Source organism: Arctopsyche grandis, chromosome 13, assembly GCF_051622035.1.
Source record: "Arctopsyche grandis isolate Sample6627 chromosome 13, ASM5162203v2, whole genome shotgun sequence".
Classification (NCBI taxonomy): Eukaryota; Metazoa; Arthropoda; class Insecta; order Trichoptera; family Hydropsychidae; genus Arctopsyche; species Arctopsyche grandis.
The window spans coordinates 17,148,339-17,159,937 of NC_135367.1; the positions used below are offsets into that span (position 1 = coordinate 17,148,339).

An 11,599-nucleotide genomic window follows, 5' to 3' on the forward strand; every position below is an offset into this window, starting at 1 on the left:
TGTTATGTTCAAATTAATTCTGGCTTAAATAATAAATGAAACATTGAAATTGTTAATTAATGAAAGTTTAAAATATCGACATATAATTGATTTTCAAAATCTTTTCATATTCTTAAGACGAAGTTTGGTTTATAAAATTTAAATAATAAAGTATTTAAAAAGGCAACTCAAAAAATTGGGCTAAATTCTATAAAAAAGTTTCAAGTGGACATACATAAAATATTATTTAAAATAGTTGTTTAGAGAACATTATATTTTATTTAGTTCTAATTAAGTTTCTTTGAAATTTTAATATTCAATTTAGCACTGAATACTTAAATTCAAATCGATTTTAGCCAAATTCGTTTTACCAACGAACTTTACCTATGGCAAACACGCCGAACGTGTTTGGGCCAAATCCGTGACGTCACAGAGGGAGTGGCGCGTTTGACAGCTGCGACTCAGTTCGGATTTCTCCTGTTGTTTTGTGAGGATTTTCTATTTAATTTTGCCAAATAAGTGTTGAATATTACTTTCGGTAGCACCAAAGCATTATTGCTTATAATAAATGTCAAAAATATAGCGTAATTATATAGTTTTTCATACATAAAATGTAGCGTCACAAGGTGCGGTAAACGCCCAATTTGAATCATCAACACAAATACGCTAATTGAATGTTTGACTCGAACTGGAATCGACTGCTTTTTTGATTTTTTTTATGATATACTTTGTTACTATTTGTAATTTTTAGAAAATATTAATCTTGTATTGTATACTTACTACTATATAGCATAGTGTTCGAGTCATCACGTTTCACAATTGCTGGTATGCTTACTCACCGTTTTATTCAAACCTTAACCTTTCATCAATGTTTCCAATTTCTAACTAGAAACTTATAGGTATACACATGTAAATCTAACAAGAATTTTTTTAATGTAAATTTATTAAAAAAATACATGTAGTTTTCTTTAATACATTCCGTAGGTTAGAATAAACAGAAAAATGTCTCATATCTTTCCTTTTTTATATTTGAATACACTTCAATGCTAATTAAAATGTTTTGTTTTTTTTTTACTTACAGATTGAACAGTTGTTAGCCGCAATATATCAAAATGCCGGTACTGGAATCATGTTGGTCTCCTTGTATATGGTCGAACAATGTAAAGGCAGGAAGTCGAGCAGTTGCAGGCTATTCTATGGCTTTGAGCGTAGTTCTTATAACTTTCGTCGCTTTTATGATGGATGGTGGAGATTCTACGCAGCTCTATAATCCATTATTTGAAGCTGATGTTAGAGGATGTGAGTTGGTCAAATTCCAAGACATTATATGTATGAAGTTTTAATATAATGATTCAATAATAATGATTTTGTTACGGTTTTAGCTCTCCAAGTTGTCGGTGGCATATTTATATTTTTCTTAGTTTGTTTATTCTTCAGTTCAATACTTATGGTGAGTGTTGTATATTTTTTAATGTTTACAAGCTAATGTACTGATATACATACTTCTCTATTATGTATAAAAAAATGTGAAATAATTTTTAATTTGTTTTTAGGTTGTTGGTATAAATAAAATGAATAGAGGTATGATGCTTCCGTGGATGATTCTCATGTTCTTTGTAATACTGCTTCAACTTGTGTTCGGACTGTGGTTACTCGGTGGATATTATATTTATGTAAGTATCGCTTCTCATATTAACAGATGCAGTGGCGTAGCAAAGTTAAATGCCGCACCCTAGGAAAGCATTTTTCTTGCCCCCCCCCCCCCTACATACATAACTTAAGTATGTATGTATGTATATGAATATCGGAAATGCCAGCAACAATGTTTTAAAATATGGTCCAAGTCCCCAAAATCGTTTTTTAATAGTGTATATCAAAAGCAAGTTTGTATAGCTCATAGAATTCTTGTATAATGCATTGACAAAAACCGATCTACATATCTCAAAATCTTAAAAATGGTATTTAGATCCATTTTTATTTCCGGTATTCATATGTATATGTATGTATTAAAATGCAGTAAATTACAAGAATTTTTGGATTTTATTATTTCGTAGTATTTTCAATTAGCCAGTAGCATAGTTCGGTGGTTGCGTTAATGCTGACCGGTTCCGCGACAAATCACTCACGGACTTTACACTAAACGGTTTATAGTTTTTGATCGATGCAATGACACATGTATCAAATCATATAGAGTTCAAATTAACGTGTAAATTATGATCACTGCAATCATTTGTAAAAGTCAGATCAATTATTTTGATAAATCTGCGGATTTTCAAAAGCTTTTTTTTAGTTTATAGTACTGGTAGTACCAAAAACTTGTTTTCGGTCAAATACCGATACCACCGGTATCGGTACTTTCGGTATTGTAATCCCTAGTGACGACAACAGAGTGTATTACCCATATTCGTTTTTTTGACAATGCTTTATATTGAAAATTTTTGACAATGCTTTGTATAGAGTGTAAAGTCCGTGAGTGATTTGTCATGACACCAATACTAACCACGGAGGGGTTGCCGGGTGCGATCCTGTGAGTTGACTTCGATTGAAATGAATTTATTCCGAGTATTTCTGTAGTACTGCTGGTCGGACTTAGATATTTGTGACTCCACATTGATCGTTTCCTTTTAGAGTTTGCCAATTTATCTGCTTTGGTCGTTAAAACGATTCCTCATCAAATTGACACAAACCATCCTAACACTATTTGAACATGACTTCAAAATTCATAATCTCTAAATTTATATATGTTCAAGCTTAATATCATAGATGCCGCTCAGGGGCAACCCGATAAAGTCATCATGGTAGAATATAAAATTGGGTCCATCGGCTATACTGCCTTTCCCGAGTATTAATAATTTGTTTTTTAAATATGTACATATATCATCATCATCTACAACCTCTCACCATCTACTGCTGGATGAAGACCTCTCCAACACGCTTCCACTCGTCTCTGTTTTGCACAACTCTCATCCATCTCACCCCACACATTTTCCTAATTTCATCTCTCGGATAACATTCTCTCGGGTACCATTCTAGCACTTCTTTTGTCCACCTTTCGTCCAATCTTCTAACCACGTGGCCCGCCCATTGCCATTTCACTCTCTTTACTCTATCCACTATGTCCACTACTCTTGTCATACTTCTCACCCATGTATTCCGCTTCCTGTTTTTCCTCATTATGCCGAACATACTGCGTTCCATAATTATGTGAGTGCATGGACTTTGTGTAGCATCTTGGCGCTCAATGTCCAAGTTTCACATCCATACGTCATCACTGGAAAAACGTATTGATCGAAGATCTTTTTCTTTAGGCAGAGTGGCATTTTTGATTTAAAAACAACATCCATTCGTCCAAATGCACTCCATCCTAATTTCATACGTCTCTTTATTTCTTCTTCTTTACTACCAGACATGTCTATTATAAATATGTATAAAAAGAATTGTCTTAACTGCATCTTCCGGCTCAAATCTTTTGTCATATTATTACTTTGTTACACATGTGAGATAGAGGGCTACGAAGAACTCTCATAAACTTAGATGCTTTTTGCAATTATTATAGACGGATTCGTCACCCACTTGTACTTTTCGATGTGAACCTAAATTATTCCAAAAAAAGGCTATAAACAAATTTTATATATACATAAACACATATTTTGTCTTTGCAGCGTCCCAAAATCTTTTGCGCCCGGGGCATCAATTTTCCCCCCTCTCCCCTTTGTTACGCTACTGCATATATGATAACTTGGAAAAGACTATCTATTATATATTGTATTCGTTAATTGCTTAATTTTTATTGGTTGTATCTATATAGTTGGAATCAGTTACTGCAGCACTAGTTGACTGGATTTGGATGTCGTACAATGTAAGTATGATTAAAATCAAATTAATACTTAGAGATGTGTCACTGCAAAAATACGTATACATTCGTAAATATATGACCTGATTACAATATTCTTAAATTTAATCATTTATTTTCAGTTGTACTGTTGGTTGTGTGTCTACTCGCAATATCAAATTATAGAGGAAATGCAATCTCCAAATATTGAATTATTGTGGCCTTGAAGTGTGAATCACACAATAATATTGAAATATTTATACAAAACAATAATTAATATTTGCTCTCAGATGTATGTGCATTTAATTGAAAATGTATGTCGTAACCATATCAACTTGGAATTTTTCCATAGAATACTAGACCGTTACTAACTACCGTTTTGTAGTTATTTTTATATGAGTAATGTTTCAATTTGTTACCAAATTAGTGTTAACAGAAAATATAGAGTCAAATTGACTTTATTTTTGCATACATATCAACAATATAAAATCAAGTGTGTTCTATTTTTATTCATTGTATGAATGACGTTGTTGATTAGTGTTAGAATATTACTGTAAAAATATTAAATATATGTATACGGTTCTCGTATATGTGTATGTAGTAATATTTGATTTTATATTGAATATATTTCCATACATTCCGAATAGTTTTCGTTTTTATAATTAGCATGCATTATTAAAGTATGCATAATTTTATTACACATTTACCAATTCTGTCAATTGAATGACACATTTCTAAGAATTTTTATTTTCATATTATTTTCTTTGTAACTCATTTCTTCTTTAAAATGTTACAAATGAATATTTTTTGAATACTCCGGATTGAAAATCTTATACAAAGAAGATATTGTAATTATTATTGTTTAAGTTGCAACTAGTTGACTGACTATAAGACTATCGCTTTAAAAAATAGCCATAGACAATTTAATCTATATTTATTTTTAATGAAGCGCATCATAGTCATCATTTATATCTGGGTACCTCAATGATGCGGAAATTAAACCGCTATTCCTTTTTCGTGTTTAATTTGATTAATATATTTGTAATTTTGCATGAATATTAACCGCAATTGAAATGTGCCTTTATAATAATTATGTGAACGCACAAGTATGTAATACATATTTACCTTTTTGAAATTTTACTATTTTACTACAATAGACCGAATCTCAGATACGTTAAATTTAACTAATCATTATTCCACTATTAAATTAATAAATATAAGAATGCCTTATAAAATTATTAATATATTTTAATTTTTATATACAACATTTTGTAGATGAGTAGATGTGAAGAATTTTTTTATATAAAACATACATTTAAAAAAATAATTGTGATAAAATTGACTTTTTTATATCCGTCCATTACTAAATGTATCACTTATATTTATGTTGTTGTGTTTTATAATTTATTTTATAATTTTTATAAATTATTTTATTTTGTGCAATCTCTTTTTGAATATCACGTCACACGATTTATTTATTGTGTTAGTTCAATAAAGCAATATTTTTCTTTATGCATTTTTTTTATATAAAATCTATTTATTAAAATGGATTATTTATTAATTTCACAATTTTGTTTATTGAGAGTGTTGTGTATAATATTTAATTTGCATGCTTTTTCACTGATTTTGTACAAATTATTATTATAATAAATATTTGTAATCGCAACAATTGTATTATTTATATATTGAAAACACAATTAGCATAAACAATATTGAAAATGTTCAGATTTATATTAATTTTCCAATTTTTCTGGGCTGTTTGAAATTCATTCATTGCAGATACAGCGGTACAGATATACAATATAACATTTTGATGTCGTTTATCCAGGTAAATTGTAAAAAAAAGGTTAATATTTTCCAAAAATCCTCCCAATAAGCGATAAACGATTTGAGTATTACTTGTTATATATTTGTTTTGAAATATTGTATATGAGATTCGCTGTATGTTTTTCACCATTGATCCCAATTAATCAAGTGTTTTGTAATTTATTTGTATAGACTTATATGTATCTACATACATACATGTTACAGTTCAAGTGCTCACTCCGGCTCGTTCCTGAACATCTTAGTTTGTTCATACATAAATTATAGGTTTTAGTTTAAGTGCAGTCAAAACTTCCACCAGGTGTCGCATGAAACTTTTAGCTGTCAAAAAGTCAAGTATTTAAGATGAGAAATGCTATTGAAACCGCACTGCAACGTTGCGATAAGTTCCATTAATTTTTAAATAAATAAACACAGAAGATAGGTCAAACGATTGAGAATACTTTAGTTTATACTTAATAGTTCATAAAAGTACACAGTTTGTTTGTCGATTTGTTCCATTGTATACAGTATTACTGGCCAGATTGGTTCGTGTATGAATAAACTAGTATCTTCGTGAACAAACGAAATGTACACTCGGACTGTAACATATGAGCCGTTATATTTTAAAGTGGGGGAAGTCCAATTTTCGGTTCAAAAAACACTATTTCTGTTTGACTTATTTCACAAATTGTTATCACTTCTTTTAATTCGATATATCCATATTCTTGGATAGGCAGAATAAACCAATTACAGGCCACCAGTATTTTTAAATATTGCTAAACACAAAACATATTTAATGTTTTGCGAGATATTTCTCCAAATGAAGAAAACTGGACTTTCAATTATAGCGGCTCATATATATTATACAATTTGTATCACAAAATATACTCCTTTTTGGATCTCTCCAGAGTTCAAATTAAAGAAGCGGATTAAACTTAAATTGTCCAATTGTTAAATAGAGATCTATGTAGATCAGTGCTACTCAAACTATGGTCCGCGGCCCAGTACTGGTCCGTGTACCGACTAGCCGGTCCGTGCACAAAGAAATAAATAAAAATTAAAACAATAGCTTATTATAACGTATATATTAATTAATTTGGAAGATAAACTAATTGATCCGACTATAAATGAAGAATTAAAAAAGTGTTTTGAAACCACAACTTCACTTGCGTCCTTTTACATAGATCAAATTGAAAGCAGAATTCTTCCCAGATATTTAAGAATATGCACTGAAACTCTTTTACCTTTACGAGACTGGTTTCTCGACCATTAGTTTAATAAAAACAAAATATCGTAATAGTGTAAATATTCATGATCCATTACGTGTGGAATTAATTGTCTTCGATAAAACCACGACTGGTAAGTTATCTGATGACAAAAAAGCTCATGTCTCATTAGTTTTTTTTTCATTTTCATTTTTCATCTTTGTCTAAGTACATATATGATATATAGATATTGTACTTCTTTGAATTCAACAAAATAAATTTTACCACTTATATTTAATATTATTACTTTATCTATGTTTTTTATTTGTTATATGAACTAATTTTCACTAATATTCATATATAACTTTTTTATTTAAAAATATGATGTTGGTCCGTGAGAATTACTGAAAAATATATGCTGGTCCAACTGAAAAAGTTTGAGTAGCACTGATGTAGATTGTTTCCTCTTAAAGAGAAAAATAAAGCTGCAAGATGTATCTGATTATTGAAGAATGCCTTAATTTGATATGTACTGGCTTATAGATCGCTCGTCGGCTTAAAAATATCAATATAATAAAGATGACTGCATATTAAAATTTCATTTGAAATCAATATACAACACAAGAAAGATTTATTATATGTTACACAACTTCTCTGCTGACCATCTCAATTATAAAACACAATTCACTCCTGTAAATACGTTGAGTAAATCACACTAAACAATATGTACGGGTACGCCTAATGTTTTTTTTTTATCGTACGTAGTAATAGACAAATAATTGATCAATCAGTGCTGGCCTACACAGTCATCCATCTATGTCGGCCGTCAAATAAATACCGTAGTGCTGTCAGCGAAGACCGCACTGTGCCTAATGCGATTCGCAGACTAAAAAATATTGTTATCATTGAAGGCAAAGGTCAGGAACTCACCAATGGGAAAGTTAGATGGAAAAAAGCGAACAAAACACTTGCGTAGAATGCGTTTGACATAATAACAATTATTACAGGATGGCCGTTTGACGGCTGCAGCGGACATTTCGAAGAGTCGGCGAACTCGACCAATTGAATGCTAGCCACAATTTTTTCCATGATTAATCATAACTAGCGCTAGAGCTTTTTTCCCATTCGAGTTCGTCGACCGGCCGAAACTGCGAAAATGGGTGAGTGCGCTAATTGATGTAACTGTTGTTAATGGACGTGTGATGAGTTTGGGTTTTTTCCCCATAATGGAGCGTTTGAATCGGGCGGCCTGGCTATTTTGTAAGCACTCATTACAATTAATATGCCATTCGAAATTCAACAAATTGTTAAGCGACTCTTATTTGTATTGGATCAATTATTTGAAAATTTTATCAGCAGTCTGAAGTTGAAAAGAAATTTATGTATTCTGAGTATGTGTAGATATATTTTTGTGGGGTCTACCTCACGGGCCCGAATGTGAAACGCCCGAAAACGCAAATATCGGAAGGCAAAGATCGAAAATCGAAAGATCTTAAGTCGAAAGATAAAAAAAGGCTGCATGTTAAACGGTATTATATCTTTTCAATATCTGTTGAATGTATGTATATATAAATATAAATGTTTGTTTGTGCAAATTGACAGTTTTAGGAAATTTTACCATCTTTAATCGACACCTAACACTGAAATAATCTAAAGTGTGAAGTTTAAAATTCTAATCACACATCAATTCCATTTCAAAATCATGAATAATGAAATTAAATCATCGTTAATGTTGACGGGCTTAACAATGTTAATATTTATTTAGAAAATACATATCGAATAGTATAATTTGCTCATTTTACTTTATCTCCATTTTTGTTTTATTTATAATAAATTTATTATTCTATATTAATTAAAATCTAATTATTTAAAAAAAAGTGTTGATATTATAACGTGTAAACATAAGAGGTGAACAACAGAGACCCCGGGTTAGGCTAACGGGACTCAGTAAGTGTCCGAACAAAGGATACGGTGGAGTTCTCACAGACCTGGGCGAGTTCGTGCTTAAACAATGGACTTGACCAGGTCTGTGTAGACCTTTACGTGCCTAGACAATAGACACATTAATGGATCGGGGAAGTTATGCTGTGCAACTTGTCCTTTATAAGGAGGTACACACGATAGACCAGATAATTCTGGAGTAAGCGGTGGTTCTGTGTGGCTCTCTAGAATCGTTGAATGAATGCTGTGAAGCGACTTTGGCCTTTCATTTGGATACTGAACCCACCCTATGCAACAATATTAATGAATGTTATTTTTATTTATACTACATTGACAATTTTACTTAATTTAACGATAGTAACTATAAAATATTCTCATCACATAAATATTTGCTTTATTCTCATGATTGGATTTGAATTCAATAAAAAAAAACAAATGCATGCAAAAATATATAACAATTGAGGTAAGTTTAATAAAATTTATTACAAATTGCTGAAGTACTTAAATACTTATCAGTCCGTTTAATAATAATAATAATAATAATAATAGTTTTTTATTCCAGACGATGAGGAGAATAGTGCAATCCCCAACGCCCATATAAATAATATATAGATAATAAAAATAAAAAAAAAAAAAAGTATTGAAAAATAGTTAACAAAAAATAAATAAATAAATACATAAGTAAATATATAAATATTACTGATAATAAATAATAATAATAATAAATAATAATAATAATAATTATAATAAATAAATAATAATAAATAAGTCTAATAATAATAAATAATAATAATTTTATGTCTATTCAAGGCGGTCGGTGTAGCAGTTCCATCCATCGAACATACAATGAAGAATGCAAATGAGAAGATGCAGCAGCAAGAAGACAATTAGGCGATAAAAATATACGAAGACGTAGAGAGGCCGCTCTCATCCTGAGAATGGCTTCAAAATGAGGCACATGCCCTTCTACAAACATTTGCGACGCGCTACAGCTCCTAGGTAACCCGAAAAGAGCACGGTAACAGTTGTTGTATTGTACCTTTATCTTCCTCATCGTCTCCCGCTTGTATCTGGTCCATAATTCACCAGTATAGAGGCTAGTACAAAAGGACATAAATAATTGTCTCTTAACCTCTACACTGGAGTGGAAAAATCGTCTAGCCAGCATATTTGCCCTTACACAAATGGCTCTTCTTTGTCTTTCGATGTCACGGTCATCAGATAGATCCTCCGTCAGCAAGTGTCCCAGATACTTGACTTCCCTAACAGTTTCAAGATTACGCCCATCTAAAATAATGTTGGGGACGAAATGAGGACCTCGACCGTATCGGAAAATCAATACCATGGATTTACTCGTATTATACCGCATATTATGTTCTGCAGCATAACTCGAGCAAACTTCCAGGAGGCGATTCAGAGCTGACGGAGAAGGCGCCAAGATCACCATGTCATCCGCATAGCTGATGTGGTTACTGCATATTCCTCCTATGTGGCAACCAACTCCAGTCTGTCGAAGGCGATGTGAAAGTTCATCCATGTAAAGGTTGAATAAGCCAGGAGACATTGACCCACCCTGTCTAACCCCGCACTTCAAAGAAGCGGGATCAGAGTATGAATTCCCCCAGCGTACATGGCTGAACTGATTCCGGTGCCAGGATGCTAAAAACCTCACGATTTGACTTGGAGCTCCCCTTTTTAAAAGTTTGGACCAAAGTAGATCATGATCCACTCGATCGAAGGCCTTGGATAAGTCTAGAAAACAGGCGTATACGGAAGTTTTTCGCGATGTATAAAAATCCACTACCTGTTTTAAAGTGTAGATGGCCATGTCCGTCGATGAGTGCTTCTTGAATCCAAACTGCTCATCAGCTGACAAAAGGTAGCCACTTAATCTGCAACTCAATATCTTCTCTAGAATTTTAGATAAAATGGTGGCTAGAGCAATAGGACGATAGCTGTCAATGACTGAAGCATCAAGCTTTGATGACTTGAGGACAGGAACAATAGTCGTCCTTGAAAACTCTTCAGGTACATGTTCATGCAAAATCATCACATTGAAAAGCCTTGCTAATATGATGAAGAAATTCTTACCACTATGCAGAACATGATCCGTACTAATGCTGTCCCAACCAGTTGCTTTCCCTCCAGACATTGACCTTAACGCAGTTTCAACTTCTTCGCCAGTTATGACGAAAAACGAATCTTCTGAGATAGACATAACCATATCAGCCCTGCCCATCAAATCCGACTCTTTGAAATGCTTGCTAAACATATTGGCAATACTCCGATGGTTGTAGATTCCATTAATATGTACCGGGATAGTACTGTTTACTGCTAAAATAGCATTTGTAGCATTCCAAAATTGCTTGAATTCTTTATTTCTATGATATAGGGCTATCTTGTCCATAATACTTTGATTAGCGTTGCGTTGACATACCTTCAGTGCAATTTTAAAAACATGCCTAGCATGACGACGTCGGTCGGCAATTTCTCCTGTAGAAGGGCGGCCCGCTGCGACCCATTCTATAAATGAGTTCCTCGAATCTAGGTAGCGTGCCGCTACCTGATCGTTCCAACCAGGAACCACCTTAAACCTCTTATCATTATACTGATGCGTTGGTGAAGAAAATGATGTCGAAGCGGCATTTCTCAACACATCTACAATCGAATGATAGAGGTAATTAATGGAAGTCCTATGCTCAGTATCAGTGCATTTTCTCAAATTGCAATTTTGAAGATTATTATCACATACAATACGATCCAAAGAGTTAATTACTTCTAGTGAATATGCAATTATGTCGGAAGGGTTGCGTGGCATCCAAGTTGCAATGTCGCG

The 11,599-nt window shown here is 32.5% G+C and overlaps 1 protein-coding gene across 1 annotated transcript; it reads left to right on the plus strand.

Moving 5' to 3' along the window:
* The first annotated feature begins 389 nt into the window (after positions 1-389).
* LOC143921092 (uncharacterized) lies at positions 390-5,475 on the plus strand. Its single transcript, XM_077444218.1, has 6 exons — positions 390-466; positions 1,061-1,278; positions 1,362-1,429; positions 1,533-1,652; positions 3,788-3,838; positions 3,955-5,475. The coding sequence occupies exons 2-6, from the start codon at positions 1,092-1,094 to the stop codon at positions 4,036-4,038; spliced, it is 510 nt and encodes a 169-aa protein (XP_077300344.1). The 5' UTR covers positions 390-466; positions 1,061-1,091; the 3' UTR covers positions 4,039-5,475.
* The last annotated feature ends 6,124 nt before the right edge of the window (positions 5,476-11,599 follow it).

Coding starts and splice junctions, on each gene's coding strand:
- LOC143921092 (XM_077444218.1), top strand. CDS start 1,092: ATGCCGGTACTGGAATCATGTTGGTCTCCTTGTATATGGTCGAACAAT. Junction 1,430..1,532: donor TCTTCAGTTCAATACTTATG/GTGAGTGTTGTA, acceptor ATTTGTTTTTAG/GTTGTTGGTATAAATAAAAT. Junction 1,653..3,787: donor TCGGTGGATATTATATTTAT/GTAAGTATCGCT, acceptor GTATCTATATAG/TTGGAATCAGTTACTGCAGC.